At 35.6% G+C, this 22,509-nt stretch overlaps 1 protein-coding gene across 1 annotated transcript in view; it reads right to left on the bottom strand.

Annotated features, from left to right (window-relative positions):
- Positions 1–5,164: 5,164 nt before the first annotated feature.
- LOC129019157 (uncharacterized) overlaps positions 5,165–22,509 on the bottom strand; it is a 50,809-nt gene continuing 33,464 nt past the window's right edge. Inside the window, exon 8 of the mRNA XM_063653337.1 lies at positions 5,165–6,860. Within this exon, the coding sequence (XP_063509407.1) occupies positions 6,831–6,860 (30 nt within the window). The 3' untranslated portion in view covers positions 5,165–6,830. The remainder of the gene's footprint in view (positions 6,861–22,509) is intronic.

Below are 22,509 nucleotides of genomic sequence, written 5' to 3'. Positions count from 1 at the left end.
GGTTTTATTACAAATGTTTGTATCATTTTAATGTGAAAAATTTTTTACTTATTTGTTATTAAGGTCTCTATCTGTGAGATGTCATAAAATCAAAGAGGTTAATGAGTTCAAGAACTCATGGAGGCCAGGCACGGTGGCTCACGCCTGTAATCCCAGCACTTTGGGAGGCTGAAGTGGACGAATCACGAGGTCAGGAGATCGAGACCACGGTGAAACCCCGTCTCTACTAGAAAAAAAAAATACAAAAAATTAGCCGGGCGCGGTGGTAGGCACCTGTAGTCCCACTACTCAGGAGGCTGAGGCAGCAGAATGGCCTGAACCTGGGAGGCGGAGCTCGCAGTGAGCCGAGATCTTGCCACTGCACTCCAGCCTGAGCGACAGAGTGAAAATCCCTCTCCAAAAAAAAAAAAAAAAAAAGAACTCATGGACTCATGGAGGGTTTGTTAGTTAGTCCTCCGCACAGAAATGGGCTTTTGCTTAATCTCGCAATTGCATGGGTTTAGCTCTTTCTGTCTGTAAACATTAGAAAATATTTCAGCCACAAATAAATGAAAACTTGAGTTACAGATGTTCAAATGAATCAGCGTGTAGTTTTCTCAAATATTATTTTTTAGGTCTTGAGTAAAGCAGCTTTAGTGTTGGTTTAACAACTTGATCACAGGGATAATGTCTCTGAGATTTCTTGGGCCTTTCCTTCACCCTTGCTACCGTGGTCCAGCATATCTACCCACATGCAGTTATCTTATCTGCATTCAAAGCCCTAACAAAAGGACAGGGGACCAAGGCAGAGAGCCTGTTGTCTTTCAATAAATCAAATGTCTTTAACTGCCACCGGTGTCCTGTATGGCTACTTTAGCCAGCAAAAAGGTATGGAAATTTTCTAGCATCTAAACGCAGAGGTGAGCAAAAGAGAGAATTGAGAATAAGTGTTGGATTTGCAAACCCACAGTGCCTACCATAACTGTTGATTCTCAATCTTTTTTGAACAAAAAGCCACACAGTAACTACCTGCTAAAAAGACTCTACAGACTGTCAATCGATAGTTTGAATTCATCATTTCCCTTTACTGAACAGACAGGGTGTTATAATTGGTTATACTTCTAGCACATATACTGGTTGAATTTATGACATTATCCATTTACATAATTTCTCCCCTCCAAGTCTTTAATCTAACATCACTTTCTCAGTGAGACTTTCTATGGCTATGCTGTCTAAGCGTGTAACAAACATCCCTTCACCAAAAACTTTGCCAATGCTTTCTATTGATTTTTTGTAGCACTTAACAGTATGTATTATTTATATATATAAATAAATACATATAAATATATATAAATATATCAATATGTATATATATAAATATACATATAAATATATATATAAACATATATATAAATATATAAACATATATAAACATATATAAATATATATGAATATATAAATAAATATATAAATATATATAAATATATAAACATATATAAATATATATAAAAATATATAAATATATAAATATATATAAATATATAAAAATATAAATATATATAAAATATATATAAAATATATATAAATATATATATATATTTATCCTGTTTGAGTTTTCCTCTCACAGTAGAAAAGATTTTGATAAAGGCAAACATTTATCTGTTTGCTCCATGTCTGTATACTCTCCACCTGGTACAGTGCCTGCTGCACTGCAAGGATTCAATAAAGACACGTTTCAGAAGCCAATGAATGAATGTCACTACTGAGTTCAGAGAGACCTTTCTAATTAACCAATAGATTCGTATAAGCTAGGACTTTGATTCTACTCACATTGTTGAAGATGAAATAAAATTATGTATTTACTAACACTGCAGCATAATACTGTTCAAATTAAACACATAATTTGAGATCTTCCTGTGTTCCAGAAAGTATCGATTGACCATCTTGAACACAGGTGGATTTGTTTTTCCAATCAATGTTATCACAAATTTCTGTTGGACTCCATTATTCTGAAAAAACAAGTTTCATTCTTTTCTGCTCTGTGAACACAGGCAATCTGGATGGAGAGAAAGACAATTGGAATAAAGCTGTATAGATCCAGAGATACCGAGAAGGATGTACAATATGCAATTCATCAGATATGTGGAGTATAGTATAAAAAAATTGAAATTTTTTTTTCAATTTCTTTACCTTCAATTTAAGGCAATTCCCCCTACTAATAAGTTTATTGTGCATGTACTTAACTTTTCAAAGCCCTTGCAAACTATTACCTCATCTTATTTCTATATCTTGTGTATGGCTAAGCACATGTCTATTCCTCTGTTACACCACTATGAACCTGTCTCCCCTAGGGACTGTAGTGTCTTGAAGGTAGGGATTGCATCTTTTTAATTTTTATGCCATTTAGCTAAAACATTCACTTTGATAAAATATATACTTACATATCCAGAAAGTGGCTGTTAATTATTTATTGGACTTGGAATTGGTGGATCAATTCCATATAGTTGTAAAGATCAAAAGAGACCTGTTTCTCATATTCCATTTTGTTATGTGCAAATTTAACAGTAAGGAAGCCAAACAAACCTATCAAACTAAAAGCTCTTGATACAGAGGCTGTGAAAAGTATGACGTATTTTTGTTGTCAATCACTAGATTTTTTGAACATCTAAAAGGTCTTAGCACAATTTTAGGTACTTGAGATATAATTTAGACATTAGGTATTCTCTATGTCTTGAAGAGAGAGACAGTTTTTGACTACTTATAACTTGACAAATGGATCACCCCTCAAAAAAGTCTGGGGCCTGTTTTCTAATACAAAAATTTATACGCCTTGAGTACAAATACTTTTACTTTCTGCTTGGCTAATATTTCTTTCATAACTAACACTGGACTCATTTTGCTAATATACTGGATGTTAACACTTTAGCTTTATATATTTTACAAAAGTAATAGTTTGAATTACTGTCCAACAGAAATGCAAGCACTTTAAAATGTGCATCCCCTCAACTCAAATTTTATCATTAAAATTCCATGAAGCTTTTCATGATCCTATCAATTATCTTAAATACTAACTGCTTACTGTTCTTAGCATCTTGGGAAGAAAACCAATGGGGTATTGCTCAATTTTTTAGAGGCATGCCATTGAAATGATTGTAAAGATATGTTCAAACAAGGGCCTCCAAGGTCAGGTCTATGCTTATTTTATAAATTTGTTTCAATGATCACAGTCTGCTCTCTGGGTCATATAATTGATTAAAGGATTGTCTCCCCTCTCGCCTATGTACCTGGTAGGCTGCCACCAACTAAACTGATATCATAATGAAATCTATACCATTGTAGGATGACTATAGTTAACCATAATGTATGATATAGCTTCAAACAGCTAGGAGGAGGATATTGAATGTTCCCAACACAAATAAATGATAAAGTTTTGAGACAATAGATATGCTAATTACCCTCATCTAATCACTACACATTATAGCTGTCCAAACATTACTATGTACTCCATGAATATGGCAATTATTATTTGTCAGTTAAAAAATACAATTAAGCCAAAAAAATTTAAAAAATATTTTTACAAAAGAAATGTTAAGTTTTAATTGTGAGCCAGTCTATATTCTAATATATTAAGGGGTCCTTTTAGAGAGCTTTGGGTGGTCGGATGAACTAGTATTGTACAGGTTGACATAAATTGGCATGTACTTCATAGCTTCATGCTTGTGTTGGACCTATTTTCAAGATGGTTTTTCAGAGAGTTACTACTGTAATTAGCATGTAAAGAACATAAAATCTCTTCATAGTGTAGTTTTTAGTTAAGTCAGTTAGATTAGTCTAGCCCCAAGAGCAAGAGATTCTTTTGAAGACAGGTCATCTTTAAAAACAGATGGAAAACAAACCTAGGGGAGAAACTCAACTGTTCAGCCTAGGTGATAAACCTTTCCCATAAATAGATATAGCACAGATACACACATTTGCAGGCATTTCATGGCATATAAGAAAGTGTTTCTGTAATTCATGGATTAGCATCAATCAATTAGTAAAATAAAGATAACCTCAAAACATAAAAATTAAGTTATATATATTTAGAGTACATAGATATGCACAGATCTTAACATTGAATAACTATACAGAGATAAAGGAACTTCTTACAATTTGCATATCAGCTTTACTTCCAGGAGACAACTCACTTACTCTATGTGAACATATGACAAAGCCTGATGTCCAAGGAGAGGAAGGCTATAAAGATTTTTGCCTATTTACTCTCATCACCATCATCACGGCACTACAAATGGACTGACACTGAGTATCAATTAGAGTTTCAATTTCATTAGTTACTTGTAAATATCACACATAACTTGTTAAACATATTTATCTTCATGTAAATATGTAATGAAAGATGTATAGTATATTTAATATTTGGGGTAAAGTATTAACAAATTATTTTACTAACTTTATAAACAGTTAGATTACAGAATACTTTTGTGGAATATTCTCTAGATGCCGTTGATTATGTAGACCAAGTTAACATTCTTAATAACACCAGATAAACTGTACTGCGTTCAAATAACTTCAGACAGAAAAGAGTTGGGAGCATTGTACAATTCCCATCTTCTGTAAGGCAACTATGTCTATGAATGCAAATTTTTTAAATGTGTTAGGTGAAACCTTGAGAATCAAAAATAACTATATATAGTCACAAGAAAATCCCAACATTACACTGTGATTGAAGGGCAGAAATTGAATTTTATGAAAATGTGTAATTCAATTAATGTGAGGTTAATGAATTAATTGGTTCAAGTCCATGTATTTAGTCACAATGAGGCCCAGTGTGTCTGTGTGAGCCAAAGCTGTAACTGGTTTGGGCTTTAGTTTGGCGCCACCTGGTGGCTGTTGTCCACTTTGAGTTAAATAGCATCGTTAAATTGGGATGATTTGAGGTGCTATGGATGCATAGGCTAGACCTTGACCCTCAATGTTTCCCTACCTGCCCTCATTTCTTTGGACCCTCTGTCCACTCTTTCCCACCTCCATAAATACCTGGAACTATAAACTTCGCTGACACTTGATAAGGAATAGGAGGCCATTATCAATTGTATTTTATACAAATTTATGTTATCAATTGTGACATGCTGACATGAGTTTTAATATTTGAGTTTCTAATTAATGTTCAATTTTACTAAAAGATTATTTTTCATTAGGCCTTTTAATACATCTATGTTTTATTAACTTATAAGCAATACTTAGATAAAAATGAGAGTAGTCTATTTCATCTTATTTAAAACTAATGGTTAACCCAAGTTAAGCAGTTAATGTTGCCTAACCAGTCTTGTTTACAAATGTAGTGAAGTACATTCTCTCACACATACTAAAGTAAATTTTATAAATTAAATATGCATATTTTTAAGCAAGATATGAAATGTTATTAATCTAACAAATACATTAACACAAACCAGGAACTGAGTTCCCATAAATATCACAATTCAGTTTACAAAAACATCCTATTTTCTCACAGCTAAAAACAGCAAAGCTAATACATCTAATCTTATTATTACAAATATTTTAAATAATTACACAGATTACAAATTTAACATAAAATATTAATACTTTAGGTTTGATTAACTATATTTACACATATTTCCTTGACAGTTCGCTGCTCCAGAGCGTTCTCCATGAAGTAATGTAAGTCTTCTCAACAATGGCTCGATTGGGTGATGTGACTAGTTTAGAATATGGGGGTCAAGTATGGTGCTTAAAAGTTTGAGCTCGAAATAGGGACACAAATTCTACCCGAATGATTTTCACCAAGTCTTTCTTATAATCCCGATGGCTCCATGCCTTTCACCCAGAAATTGGCTTTGCATTCTCTCTCCCCATCCAATGCTCTTTAACCTCTTTTAATGTTTTAAGGGTGACTTTGGCAGATACAATTTTGCCCTCAATCCCAGGTTCTTGAATTTTCTGTTAATATCTGTCTCACTAGCAGCAGTTCTACTGTCATGTGAGTGATATGCTATGGACTCTGGTAGCCTTTTCATACTTTTCTTGCTCTTCACTGGCCACAAATGTGTGGGACTGACAACTTCACTAAATAAATGAACTAAAATAAAGAATGACTTTTGAATGACTCGAAGGAGGACATATCATCTATTTGACACAGATAATTCAAAATACATTTAGTATTTTGCTTCAACATGATTCACTTTGAGACTGAGGCAGTTACTTCCATACACCCAAATTTATCTAACGATACATAAGGACATCAATAAATTGTTGTTAGTTGAGACCCCGAATGCAAAATGTTATGAAGAAACTAGAAAATACATCTCTCCTCACTCTCACACCCACACAATCAGATGTCTCCAACTTGACAGTTAACTGCAATGTCACAAAGGCAGTTATATATTTCCTAGTGAGGAACATATTACTTTCTTACACCCTATAGCCAAGCTGTTGGTATAACCAAGTTATTGTTTCCTCCAAAGAAGTGAGATTGATGTTCTAACTCCTCTTACCTCCCCCAGAAGGAATTGTAGAATAATGTTGTTTATAACAATGTATTTTTAATTATTTGGGATATAAATATTTGTTAATATACATTTTATAAATATATATGTATATATACCTACATCAAAAAATCCAGCAAACAAAATTTTTAGGCAGAGAGTAAGTCATATATTCTTCCTTAAGGCAGATTGTCAAGGAGTGCAGCAAAGTTGGAAATATTTGCCTTACAAACAATGAAGCTGTAGTTTCTCAAACCATACTTATTCCATAAGAATAAAAAAGTCATGGCAGACATCAGATCCCATTTGAGTTTGTGCTGAGGTATCAATGCTGACATTAACAGATCTTCATTCATCCGTATGCTGCCATTTAAGGTACTATTGAGGAAAAAAAAATGAAAGCAGAAAATAAGAACATCCCGTGAAAGCTTATTACACTCTGATTATCTTTGTAAAATCTCTTTCATTGATTGCAGCTAAAGTAACATGAACAAAGAAAAATGACCCCAATTCTGAAAGACAAATTAGTCTTCGGAGACAGTATTGGTTAATGTTACTGTTAAAAATAACCCATCAGTCAGTTCTAGACAACTGGTGAAGATAGAAGTAATGTTACCAGTTGCAAACTTAAAATCAGAAAGTAACATGTCCTTCCTTAAAAACAATTGTAAGTAAGTAAATATGTTTATTTTCAAAGTCAGGAAATATAGAACAGAAAACAAGTTACTTAGTACTATTGCACAGAAAGAACTCCTACTAACCATTTGGTATAGGCTTATATGGGCATTCTTTCTTACATAGAGAGGTTTAATTGACTCGCAGTTCCACATGGCTGGGGATGCCTCAGGAAACTTACAATCATGGCGGAAGGCAAAGGGAAAGCAAAGACCATCACATGATGGCAGGAAAGAGGGAGCCAGCAAGAGCAGGGAAAACTGCCTTATAAAACCATCAGATCTCATCAGAACTCATTCACTATCATAAGAACAGCAGGGGGAAACTACTCCATGATCCAGTCACCTCCTACCTGATCACTCCCTCAACGAATGGGGATTATAGAGATTACAATTCGAGATGAGATTTGGGTGTGGACACAGCTCAACCATAGCAAAGGGATGAGCAGGGAAATGAATTAAAAGTCTTCCTATAGGTCAAATATCCCAGTTTTTTCTCCCCACCCCCTTTTCAAATGTTTTTAATGAAGCATTTACTCCCAGGAAAAGTTAACAGAGCTCTTTTTGAAAGAGACAAAATTATCTGTTTGGGAATTGTGATTCTTAGGATAAACATTGGCACTCTACTCTTCCCGGCACTCTACTCTTTCCACTCAGCTTATAGTTCTATCTCCATCCTCTCACCCTAAAGGTAAGCATTTTGTATGTATTCAGCCTCTCTGATCTTCCTTCAGTGCACAGGAAAAACTCCTATGGTTAAAAAATAACCAATCAGCTGGTTCTAGACAACTGGTGAAGACAGCAGTAATGTTACCAGTTGCAAACTTAAAATCAGAAAGTAACATGTCCTTAAAAACAATTGTAGGTAAGTAAGTATGTTTATTTTCAAAATCAGGAAATATAGAATAGAAAAAAGTTAAGTTACTTAGTACTATTGCACAGAAAGAACTCCTATTAACCATTTGGTATATAGGCTTATATGGGCATTCTTTCTTACATAGAGGTTTAATTGTGGCTAAAACAGAGAATCCACAATTTTGACTCATGTTACTTCTTCAGTGAATTTTTTAAAACTTTCAAACATTCTTAAGCGCCACTTTAATCAATCTTCCTGTCTGTTCTTGATTCTGCTTGTAAATGCCCGTTGTCTACTATGTCAAAACAAATTGTTAAAAAGGTTAAAAGTGTTAAAGGTTAGTCAAGTGAGACTCACTGCTATAGTTTGGATGTCTGTCCCTCACAATGCTCATACTGAAATTTTATCCTCAATGTTTTGTGGGGCCTAGTCATGAAAGGTTTGGTGTGACCCTTGCAGGAATGAGTGAGTTCTCACTCTATTAGTTTCTGTGAGAGCTGGTTGTTAAAAGAGCCTAGTACCTCCCTCCTCGCTCTTTTGCTTCCTCTCTCACCATGTGATCTCTGTGCACACTGGCTCCTCTGCTTGCCGTCATGATTGGAAGCAGTCTGAGGCTCTCACCAAAAGCAGATGCTGGTGTCATGCTTCTTGTACAGCCTACAGAACCAAGAGCTAAATAAAACTCTTTATTTAATAAGTTACTCAGTCTTGGGTATTCTTTTATAGCAACACAAAACAGACTAAGACACTCACATATACAAAAGAAGAAGAAACCACAGCAATTTCCTAGAAAAATTAACCCAGAAGCATGGCTTACTTCATATGTGAAGTTGACTAAGATCTTGAAATAACAGGATACAGCACACTTTTAAGTTCAATATGCATTACTAACATTCTATCTCTTTCTTGTGTCTAGATAATCGATAAAACACGAAAGAAAGTCCTGATTTGTAGTGTTTGTCAACTTCTGTGATGTAAGTACTTCCAGCCCTGGAGATTTCAAATGATCCTTGTGACATTTTTGAACACAGAATTGGGAAGAAATGCACAGAAGTACATCATTATATTGTATTCACTATATAGAAAGAATAGGAGTAAATAACTTCAAGATCATCAATAAAATGGAGTAAAATGATTAAGAAGTAATGAATATCTTTGTTTCTAATGTATTTTATTTCATTTTAAGTGTATGTAATATAATGTTTAATAATGACCACATTTAACAACTGGCTCAAACAATTTCTGATAATTTAACAATGAGCTTTTGTGAACAGTTACAAGCCAGTTTCCCGACACGACTTCACATTAGGGATTTCGCTCTTGCTGGTAGCTCTTTCAGAACTATTCTCTTACCACCACTTTGAATACCTTGTTTAACTCTTATTTCCTCTTTATTTTTTTCATTTTAACTGTTTATTAACCATCCCATTGATTGATAGATGTCAGCTTTTTTAAAATTTATTTTTTAATTAACAAAAATTATATTAGCAAAACCCATTACTTTTGCATCAACCTAATACATATTTATGATGTTTTTATATATGTATCCATTGTGGAACAGCTAAATAAAGCTAATTAACATATACATTACCTCACGTACTTATTTGTGATGAAAACACTTAAAATCTACTTTCTTAGCCATTTTCAAGTGTACAATATATTGTTACTAACACTAGTCACCATGTTGTACAACAGATCTCTTGAACTTATTTCTTCTATCTAACTGAAATATAGTATCTTTTGATCAATATCTTCCCAATCCCCCCAACGTCCACCTTTTCGCCAACCCTGATAACCACCATTCCGCCTTCTAGTTCTATGAGTTGGTCATTTTTAGATTCCATGTATATGTAAGATAATGCAGTACCGACTTGTCTTTCTGTGCCTGGCTTATATCACTTAGCATAACATCCTCTAGGTTCATTCATGTTGTCATAAATGACAGAATTTCCTTCTTTTAAGAAATAATAATAATCTATTGTATATATAATATACACCATATTTTCTTTATCCATTTATCCATTTAGGGATGCTTAGTTAACTTTTATATCTTGGCTTTTGGGAATAATGTTGCAATGAATATAGGAACACTGATTTTATTTCCCTTGGATACATATCCAGTAGTAGGATTGCTGCATCATACGGTAGTTCTAGTTTTAATTTTTGGAGGAATCTCCATACAATTCCATCTCATAATGAAGCCCATTCTGATCACATTATTTAACACTGCAGCATATCCCCATCCCTTCCCTTGCACACTCCTACTTGCTGTGCTCATTATCTCTATAGTTTCTCACCTCAAATATATTATGCCATTTCAGTTATTTGTTCATTTATTCATTAGTTTAAGTTTATTTATATTTTAACTCCCCATTTAAAATATAAGCTCAATAAAAAAAGAAATCCTTGTCCTTTTCAGTACTGTGGCTAAAACAGAGATTCCACAATTTCGACTCATGTTACTTCTTCAGTGAATTTTTTAAAACTTTCAAACATTCTTAAGTGCCACTTTAATCAATCTTCCTGTCTGTTCTTGATTTTGCTTGTAAATGCCCATTGTCTACTATGTCAAAACAAATTGTTGAAAAGGCTAAAAATTCAAATCATTTTTTATGAACTTGATTAAGAAAAAATATAGATTATAGATTATTTGATTAAATTCACCTAAATTGTTCTTTAGGAGACTTTATGTGAAACAACTCTGAGTGTGTCAATATAATCTGCATTTTCAGATACCAGTTAAAATTAATATAATTATAATCATGGCTGTTAAAATCTTGTCATCAGATTTATTATCCAAACACAAATAAACTGATTACTCTTTGTACAGAACTGCTCTTATCAAAGTTCCTAATGGCTTGACTGGATGCAGTCAGAGCCCATAAATGTCCATTCACGACTCAACCAGGTACTGCGTTTGAATCTGGAGCTAATACACTTTTGGGTAAAAACATTACAGTGTGAGTGAGTGGTAGTGTTACATGAATCCTATATTCTGTTCATTAAGAAAGCAGTTTTTAAATCTATAAATGTTAATCATTAAACATTTACTTTAGAGCTTAATGCACTTTAGTTGGAAAGAAACACCTAGTTAGTTCACAAACAACCTGAAATATCTTTAGGACACTAAAAGTAAATATAGTCAGATAATTACACTTACCATTAACTTCAGCAGTATACACTTAAAAGAGATCATTTATTTATTTTAACTAAAAGATTGTATTTATTTTCTTTTTTAAAATGTACAATTCAGTGGTTTTCAGTTCTGAAACAATCATTACTACCTAATTTCAGAATATTTACATCTACCCTGAAACAAACTTCATGCCCATTAGTACTTCCAGGTAGGCTTGATACCTGGGTGATGAAATAATCTGTACAACAAACCCCCATGACATAAGATTACCTGTGTAACAAACCTGCACATGTACCCTTGAACTTAAAAGTTAAAAAGAAATAGTGAGTCCCCATGCTTTTCTTCCCCTAGTCCCTTGCAAGTGTTAATTTACTTTCAGCCTCTATTGATTTGCCTATTTTGGAAATTTCATATAAATTGAATCTTTTGTGTCTGACTTCTTTCATTTAGCATAATGTTTTCAAGATTCATCCATAATGCAGTGTGTATGAGTACCCACTCCCCAAACTTTTAACTGTTATATAGAGATACAATTCATATATTAGACAATACGCACCTTTAAAGTGTAGAATTTAATGGCTTTTAGTATATTCACAAAGTTGACTATCTTCCACCAAAATAAACCTTAGAGCATTTTCATTGTCCCCAAAAGAACCACTGCTCTTCTTAGCCCTAATCCTATAATCCTCCGTCCCTCTTACTCCTCCCCACTAGTCCTAGATATCTATTCATGTACTTTTTGTCTCTACAGATTTGCCTATTCTGAACTATCATATTACAGAATTATATAATATATTGTCTTTTGGGACTGGCTTCTTTCACTTAGCATGTTTTCAAGGTTCATCTATTTTATAACAGATATCAATGTTTCCTTCTTTTTTATTACAAAATAGTACTCCATTTCCTGGATATATCACATTCCATTAATTCATCAGCTGACAGGTGAATTTGGGTTGTTTTCACCTTTTGGCTATTATGAATAATGATGCCATAAGCATTCATGTACAAGTTTTTATGTAGTTATATGTTTTTATTTCCCTTGGATGTATACTTAAATTATGAAGTTTCTGGGTCATATGGTAAATATATGTTTAACCATTTGATGAACTGATAAACCATGCCAAACAGCGTGGTACTGTTATAAAAATAGACACATAGATCAATGGAACAGAATAGAGAAGACAGAAATAAAGCCACATATTTACAGCCAGCTCATCTTTGACAAAGTTGACACGAACATATATCAGATAAAGGACACCTCAATAAATGATGCTGGGAATACTGGAATGCCATATGCAGAAGAAAAACTGAACCCGTCTCTTACCATACACAAAAAATCAACTCAAGATGGATTAAAGACCTAAACATAAGACCCAAAAGTAAAAATACTCGAAGAAAAGCTGACAAAAACTCTTCTGGAGATCCCTTTAGGCAAAGAATTTATGACTAAGACCTTGAAAGCACAGGCAGCAAAAACAAAAATAAACAAATGGGACTTAATTAAATGAAAAAGCTTCTTGCACAGCAAAATAAATCAGTAGAGTGAACAAACAACCTGCAGAATGGGAAAAAATATTTACAAACTATGCTTCCACCAGTGGACTAATATCGAGAATACACAAGGAACTCAACAGCAGCAGCAACAACAACAACAACAACAACAAATAATAATCCCATCAAAAAGTGGGCAAAAGACATGAATAGGTATTTTTCAAAAGAAAACATACAAATGGCCAACAGGTATATGAAGAAATGCTCAACATTACTAATCATTAAATAAATGCCAATTTAAACCACAATGAGATATCATCCTATACCAGTCAGAAAGGCTACTATTAAAAAGTAAAAAAAAAAAAAAAAAAAAAAAAAATAACGGATGTTGGCAAGGATACAGAGAAAAGGGAACTCATACATTTTTGGTGGTAATGTAAGTAAATGAAACCTCAAACAGTATGGAGATTTCTCAAAGAACTAAAAATAGAACTACCGTTCAATTCAGCAATTCTACTACTGGGTATCTACTCAAAGGAAAACAAATCAATATATCAAAATGATATGTGCACTCATATGTTTATAACAGCACTGTTCACAATAGCAGATACCGAATCAACCTAAGTGTCCATTGGTGGATGATTGGATAAAGAAAATGGGGTATAAATACACAAGGAATATACTCAGCCATAAAAAGAATGAAGTCATATCTTTTACAAAAATATGGATGAAACTGGGGGTCATTATCTTAAGTAAAACAAGTCAGACACAAAAAAACAAATATTCCATTTCTCGCTCATAAGTAGGAGCTAAAATATGTGTTTACATAAACATACAGAGTGGAATGATAGACAAAGAAGACTCAGAAGAGTGAGGGGGTGGCAGAGGGGGTAGATAAGAGAAACCACTTAATGGGTACAATGTAAAAAAGAAGTATACTTTTTTGTACTTTCCCATGATTCTTGATAACTTTTGTTTCATTGTTTATTTGCCTTGCCACTACTCATTTTGTCCTTTTTCAAAATTTGTAAAACTTAATATTGAATAATAAGAGACTCATCGAATTTTCTCTCAACTTGAGTTTCCTTTGCAAATAACAAATGAATGCCCCCAAGTAGAAGAAACAGCCATTTGAGAGTCATAGCAACGTGAGTATGCTCGGTGTGTTTGAAGAACAGCAAAAGGCCGGCATGGCTGCAGCCAAGGGAGCAAGGGGAGATATGCAGATGAAAATGCAGGAGGGTAGCTGAACAAATCATATAGGACCCTGGAGGCCAAAGGAAGAACTTTGCTTGTTATTCTAGGTGAAAAGCAGCAGAGCCTTCAAGAAGCCTTGCTGGTTTCTGCCTGTTTTTTTTATGTGTCTAATGTCTGTCATGAGTAGAGCAGAACTCTACTGCCCTTTCACTCTGGCTCCCAGCAGATTGTTGAAACTGCTTCTTGTGGTATGTCACGGATGTTTTGAAGTTGGTTTGTTGCTGGGATGTAAACTGAGTAATACACATTGTGTGTGCATGTTCATGTCTGGTTTTGACCAACATGTGGATTCTCAGTGCTAGCATGGTTCCCACCAAATAGTAGGTGCTCATAAAATGAATAAGGGTGGTGAAAAGCTCAGGCTACTACAACAAAATGCCACAGACTGTGTGGCTTAAACAACAGGGCAAGATAGAGGAGGGGTTACTCTTGATTGGTTACTTTGCTTATTAAAGACATACTCCCTGCTAAGCCATTTGTTATCCTGAAGAAATGGCTAGTCCAGGAGAAGCAGCCTGTCCCCAACCAGAAACATTTTATAAGATGTCAAAATATCATAATATACTGATAACAAAAATAAAAACAATATATCCCCTATTCTCTAATAATTTTGGCATACTCAATATATTTTTATGCATATAGATGTAGTCATACAAATATGTGTATATATGCTTATAAGTATGTGTGTACATTTATATATACATGTATTTAATCAGTGATATTACAGCATATATATTGATTTGCAACTTGTTTTATCACATAACAAATTGAAAACATTTTTATGCTGTTTTTTCTATTTCCTTTAAAAAGCTTCATGTTTTATTTTATATATAAATGTTTTCCTTTAAAAAGCTTTCCTTTAAAAAGCTTCATGGTTTATTTTATATATATATACACACACACATGTACATATATACACATACACATATATACCTGTGTGTGTTTAAGCAACATCCTATTGATATTTATGTTTTTCTGGATGTTTTTCTAAGATATGCCTGTGCATTTCTACTTGGATATCTGTAGTGCAAATTTGTAAAAGTAGAACTGCAAATACATAAAAATGATTTGCATTTAGATAGTGACAGATTGTTCTACAAAAGATTGTTCCAGTTTTCCAGGTTTATTGTTGAAATCTTCATTAATGATAAGAATGAACTCTTGTGGTTATAAACCACTGGGCGAGATAAAGAAATACAGAGAAATCTTGAAGTAGGAAGTGTAACTTTTCTAGTTATGCCACATGCTCAGCCAGAAGTGAAGAAAATGACACTTTGTCATCTTTCCGCTTTCTCAGGAACAAATTTCAGTTTAGAAATTTACTAAACTTGGGGGTTATTCCAAGATGGCTGAATAGGAATGGCTCCGGTCTGCAGCTCTCAGCGTGATAGACACAGAAGGCGGGTGATTTCTGCATTTCCAACTGAGGTACCTGGTTCATCTCATTGGGACTGCTTGGACAGTGGGTGTAGCCCACAGAGGGTGAGCTTGAAGCAGGGTGGGGCATCGCCTCACCCGGGAAGTGCAAGGGGTCGGGGGATTTCCCTTTACTAGCCAAGGGAAGCTGTGACAGACTACCTGGAAAAATGGGACACTGCCCGCCCAAATAATGTGCTTTGCCCAAGGTCTTAGCAACTGGCAGACGAGGTGATTCTCTCCTGTGCCTGGTGCAGTGGGTCCCATGCCCATGGAGCCTTGCACACTGCTAGCACAGCAGTCTGAGATTGATCTGCAAGGTGGCAGCCTGGCTGCGGGTGGGGCATCTGCCATTGTTGAGGCTTGAGTAGGTAAACAAAGTGGCTGCAAAGCTCGAACTGGGCGGAGCCCACTGCAGCTCAACAAGGCCTAATGCCTCTAGACTCCACCTCTGTCGGCAGGGCATAGCTGAACAAAAGGCAGCAGACAACTTCTGCAGACTTAGACGTCCCGGTCTGACAGCTCTGAAGAGAGCATTGGTTTTCTCAGCAAGGCATTTGAGCTCTGAGAATGGACATACTGCTTCCTCAACTGGGTCCCTGACACCTGTGTAGCCTAACTGGGAAACACCTCCAAGTAGGGGCTGACAGACGCCTCATATAGGTGGCTGACCCTCTGGGACGAAGCTTCCAAAGTAAGGATCAAGCAGCAATATTTGCTGTTCTGCAATATTTGCTGTTCTGCAGCCTCTGCTGGTGATACCTAGGCAAACATGGTCTGGGGTGGAACTCCAGCAAACTCCAACAGACCTGCAGCTGTGGGACCTGACTGTTAGGAGGAAAACTAACAAACAGAAAGGAATAGCATCAACATGAACAAAAAGGTCATCTACACCAAAAAGCCCATTTGTAGGTCACACACATCAAAGACCAAAGGTAGATAAAACCACAAAGACGGGGAGAAACCAGAGCAGAAAAGCTGAAAAGTCTAAAAATCAGAGCACCTCTTCTCCTCCAAAGGAGCCCAGCTCCTCCCCAGCAATGGAAAAAAGCTGGACGGAGAATGACTTTGACGAGTTGACAGAAGTAGGCTTCAGAAGGTTGGTAATAACAAACTTCTCTGAGCTAAAGGAGGATGTTCGAATCCATCACAAGGAAGTTAAAAACCTTGAAAAAAGATGAGATGAATGACTAACGAGAATAAACAGTGTAGATAAGACCTTAAGTGACCTGATGGAGATGAAAACCTTGGCACAAGAACTTTGTGATGCATGCACAAGCTTCAGTAGCCGGTTCGATCAAGTGGAAGAAAGGGTATCAGTGATTGAAGATCAAATTAACGAAATAAAGCGAGAAGACAAGGTTAGAGAAAAAAAGAGTAAAAAGAAATGAGCAAAGCCTCCAAAAAATATGGGACTATGTGAATAGACCAAATCTACATTTGATTGGTGTACCTGAAAGTGACAGGGAGAATGGAACCAAGTTAGAAAACATTCTTCAGGATATTATCCAGGAGAATTTCCCCAATCTAGCAAGGCAGGCCAACATTCAAATTCAGGAAATACAGAGAACACCACAAAGATACTCCTTGAGAAGAACAACCCCAAGACACATAATTGTCAGATTCACCAAGGTTGAAGTGAAGGAAAAAATGTTAAGGGCAGCCAGAGAGAAAGGTCGAGTTACTCACAAAGGGAAGCCCATCAGACTAAGAGCAGATCTCTCAGCAGAATACAAGCCAGAAGAGAGTGGGGGCCAATATTCAACATTCTTAAAGAAAAGAATTTTCAACCCAGAATTTCACATCCAGCCAAACTAAGCTTCATAAATGAAGAAGAAATAAAATCCTTTACAGACAAGCAAATGCTGAGAGATTTTGTCACCACCGGGCCTGCCTTACAAGAGCTCCTGAAGGAAGCACTGAACATGGAAAGAAACAACCAGTACCAACTACTGCAAAAACATGCCAAATTGTAAAGACCACAGATGCTATGAAGAAACTGCATCAATTAACAGGCAAAATAACCAGCAAACATCATAATGACAGGATCAAATTCACACATAACAATATTAACCTTAAATGTAAATGGGCTAAAAGTCCCAATTAAAAGACACAGACTGGCAAATTGGACAGAGTCAAGACCCATCACTGTGCTGTATACAGGAGACCCATCTCAAGTGCAAAGACGCACATAGACTCAAAATAAAAGAATGGAGGAAGATCAACCAAGCAAACAGAGAGCAAAAAAAAGCAGGGGTTGCCATCCTAGTCTCTGATAAAACAGACTTTAAACCAACAAAAATCAAAAGAGACAAAGAAGGTCATTACATAATGGTAAAGGGATCAATTCAACAGGAAGAGTTAACTATCCTAAATATACATGTATCCAATACAGGCTCCTGTATTGGGATTCATAAAGCAGATTCATAAAGCAAGTCCTTAGAGACCTACAAAGAGACTTAGACTCCCACACAATAATAATGGGAGAATTTAACACCCCATTGTCAATATTAGACAGATCAATGAGACAGAAGGTCAATAAGGATATCCAGGACCTGAACTCAGCTCTGCACCAAGCAGACCTAGTATACGTCTACAGAACTCTCCACCCCAAATCAACAGAATATACATTCTTCTCAGCAACACATCGCACTTATTCTAAAACCGACCGCATAATTGGAAGGAAGGCACTCCTCAGCAAATGTGAAAGAACAGAAATTATAACAAACTGTCTTTCAGATCACAGTGCCATCAAATTAGAACTGAGGATTAAGAAACTCACTCAAAACCGCACAACTGCACGGAAACTGAACAATCTGCTCCTGAATGACTACTGGGTAAATAACGAAATGAAAGCAGAAATTAAAATGTTCTTTGAAACCAATGAGAACAAAGACATAACGTGCCAGAATCTCTGGGACACATTTAAAACAGTGCGTAAGAGGGAAATTTATAGCACTAAATGCCCACAAGAGAAAGCAGGAAAGATCTAAAATCGACACACTGACATCACAATTAAAAGAACTAAAGAAGCAAGAGCAAACAAATTCAAAAGCTAGCAGAAGGCAAGAAATAACTAAAATCGGAGCAGAGCTGAAAGAGATAGAGACACAAAAACCCTTAAAAAAATCAGTGAATCCAGGAACTGGTTTTTTGAAAAGTTCAACAAAATTGATAGACTGCTAGTAAGACTAATAAAGAAGAAAGAGAGAAGAATCAAATATACCAAATAAAAAATGATAAAGGGGATATCACCACTGATCCCACAGAAACACAAACTACCATCAGAGGATACTATAAACACCTCTACACAAATAAACTAGGAAATCTAGAAGAAATGCATAAATTCATGGACACATGCACTCTCCCAAGACTAAACCAGGAAGAAGTTGAGTCTCTGAATAGACCAATAACAGGCTCTGAGATTGAGGGAATAATTAATAGCCTACCAACCCAAAGAAGTCCAGTACCAGACAGACTCACAGCCAAATTCTAACAGAGGTACACAAAAAGGAGATGATACCATTCCTTCTGAAACTATTCCAGTCAATATGAAAAGAGGGAATCCTCCCTAACTCATTTATAGGAGACCAACATTATCCTGATACCAAAGTCTGGCAGAGACACAACAAAAAAAGGGAAATTTAGACCAATATCTGTGATGAACATTGATGTGAATATCCTCAATAAAATACTGGCAAACTGAATCCAGCAGCACATCAAAAAGCTTATCCATCATGATCAAGTTGGCTTCATCCCTGGGATGCAAGGCCGGTTCAACATACGCAAATTAATAAATGCAATCCATCACATAAACAGAACCAACGACAAAAACCACATGATTATCTTAATAGATGCAGAAAAGGCCTTTGACAAAATTCTACAGCCCTTCATGCTAAAAACTCTCAATAAACTAGGTAGGTATTGATGGAACGTATCTCATAATAATAAGAGCTATTTATGACAAACCCACAGCCAATATCATACTGGACAAAAACTGGAAGCATTCCCTTTGAAAACCAGCACAAGACAAGGATGCCCTCTCTCACCACTCCTATTCAACATAGTGTTGGAAGTCCTGGCCAGGACAATCAGGCAAGAGAAAGAAAAAAATGGTATTCAATTGGGAAAAGAGGAAGTCAAACTGTCCCTGTTTGCAGATGGACATGCCTGTATATTTAGAAAACCCCATCGTCTCAGCCCAAAATCTCCTTAAGCTGAAAAGCAACTTCAGCAAAGTTTCAGGATACAAAATCAATGTGCAAAGATCACAAGCATTCCTATACACCATTAACAGACAAACAGAGAGCCAAATAATGAGTGAACTCCCATTTATAATTGCTAAAAGGAGAATAAAATATCTAGGAATCCAACTTACAAGGGATGTGAAGGACCTCTTCAAGGAGAACTACAAATCACTGCTCAACGAAATAAAAGAGGACACAAACAAATGGAAGAACATTCCATGCTCATGGATAGGAAGAATCAATATCGTGAAAATGGCCATACTGCCTAGGGTAATTTACAGATTCAATGCCATCCCCATCAAGCTACCAATGGCTTTCTTCACAGAATTGGAAAAAACTACTTTAACGATCACATGGAACCAAAAAAGAGCTAACACTGCCAAGACAATCCTAAGCCAAAAGAACAAAGCTGGAGGCATCACGCTACCTGACTTCAAACTATACTACAAGGCTACAATAACCAAAACAGCATGCTACAGGTACCAAAACAGAGATATAGGCCAATGGAACAGAACAGAGGCCTCAAAAATAATGCCACACATCTACAACCATCTGATCTTTGACAAACCTGACAAAAACAAGAAATGGGGAAAGGATTCCCTATTTAATAAATGGTGTTGGGAAAACTGGCTAGCCATATGTAGAAAGCTGAAACTGTATCCCTTCCTTACACCTTATGCAAAAATTAATTCAAGATGGATTAAAGACTTAAATGCTAGACCTAAAACCATAAACACCCTAAAAGAAAACCTAGGCAATACCATTCAGGACATAGGCATGAGCAAGGACTTCACGACTAAAACACCAAAAGCAATGGCAACAAAAGCCAAAATAGACAGATTGAATCTAATTAAACAAAAGAGCTTCTGCATGGCAAAAGAAACTACCATAAGAGTGAACAGGCAACCTACAGAATGGGAAAAAATTTTTGGAATCTACCTATCTGACAAAGGGCTAATATCCAGAATCTACAAAGAACACAAACAAATTTACAAGAAAAAAACAAACAACCCCATCAAAAAGTGGGCAAAGGATATGAACAGACACTTCTCAAAAGAAGACATCTACGCAGCCAACAGACACGTGAAAAAATGCTCATCACTACTGGTAATCAGATAAATGCAAATGAAAACCACAGTGAGATACCATCTCACGCCAGTTAGAATGGTGATCATTAAAAAGTTAGGAAACAACACATGCTGGAAAGCATGTGGAGAAATAGGAACGCTTTTACCCTGTTGGTGGGAGTGTAAATTAGTTCAACCATTGTGGAAGACAGTGTGGTGATTCCTCAAAGATCTGGAACCAGAATTACCATTTGATCCAGCCATCGCATTATTGGGTATATACCCAAAGGATTACAAATCATGCTACTATAAAGACACATGCACACGTATGTTTATTGTGGCACTATTCACAATAGCAAAGACTTGGAACCAACCCAAATGTCCATCAGTGATAGACTGGATTAAGAAAATGTGGCACATATACGCCATGGAATACTATGCAGCCATAAAAAAGGATGAGTTCATGTCCTTTGCAGGGACATGGATGAAGCTGGAAACCATCATTCTCAGCAAACTATCGCAAGGACAGAAAACCAAACACCACTTGTTCTCACTCATAGATGGGAACTGAACACTGAGATCACTTGGCCACAGGGTGGGGAACATCACACACCAGGGCCTGTCTGGGGTCAGGGGCTGGGGGAGGGATAGCATTAGGAGAAATACCTAATGTAAATAATGGGTTGACTGGTGCAGCAAACCAACATGGCACATGTATACCTATGTATCAAACCTACACCTTGTGCGCATGTACCAAAAAACTGAAAGTATAATTAAAAAAAAAAAGAAAACTGTTTGTAAAGTTACCAGGGGGTCCACGTCCTGATGTTATTTTTTTCCTACTGCTGAATAAATGATTTCCTTCACCAAAAAAAGAAAGAAATGCACTAAATTTGTGCTATAATTTTCCATACAACCAGCAACATTTTTATCTTTGATCATTAAAGGTATCAAATGCAAACAATCTAACTGGATTTCTTCAATTCTTAGCTCTTAAAAAATAGTCCAGATATAATGTTCTTTATAGCCAAGTGTCAATGTACTTAAACTACATTAAGCCTCACTGAACTGAGATGCGCCTGACATCTAATATTTTTTATGTTTAAAGCAACACTCCATCTCAAAAGAAAAAAGAACTCCCTCATGGAACCAAATACCACCTGTACCCCAATAACTTATGGAAAAAAATAAAAAGAAAATTAAAAAAGAAAATCTGAATGTAGATTTTTAATACCTTTCCTTTTAATAGGTGTTATATACCTGCAAATTTTGGGTTACTACCTTCTTTCAGACAAAATATTTAAAATTAATAGTACATGTTTATGTAATGACAAAGGGAAATTACATTATCACTTTTACTGGGAACACCAATCTCCAAGGAAGATGGCAAGACATTGTAATTGATGAATTCACTCTTTGGCTATATTTCTTAAATCTGGGGTGTTTAATTTTTGTTGAAAGTGTAATATACTGTATTAAATCTTAATTATCTAAATGCCATGACGACCTTGGGGTAACAGCTAAAGATTCACTAGCCAATATTTCAAGATATGAGCAGCTTGTATAATGGTATTGAAGGGTAGACCACGAAGGATAAAGTATATAATAAATTATCTATTCAACCAAATGGATTGAAGTTATATAAAATGGCAATTCAATTGCAATATCAAAAAATTATTGCGAAGTGAGAATGTTTCCCTGACTGGCGTGGCTTACATTTTCTTCTTTTTATTTTTTCTGACAAGCTGTAATATGCTATTTAACACAACCTAATGGACCATATCAAATCAGCTCAAAGGGCATAGTATCAATTTTACTGGCTTTACCTGAAGTTTGGCCAAATCATAATAATCATATCAGATTCCAGCCTGTGAATACCTTTC

This window comes from Pongo pygmaeus, chromosome 17, assembly GCF_028885625.2.
Source record: "Pongo pygmaeus isolate AG05252 chromosome 17, NHGRI_mPonPyg2-v2.0_pri, whole genome shotgun sequence".
Classification (NCBI taxonomy): domain Eukaryota; kingdom Metazoa; phylum Chordata; class Mammalia; order Primates; family Hominidae; genus Pongo; species Pongo pygmaeus.
The sequence above is the reverse complement of the archived record's forward strand: the minus strand, read 5'-3'. Positions and strand labels throughout refer to the sequence as shown.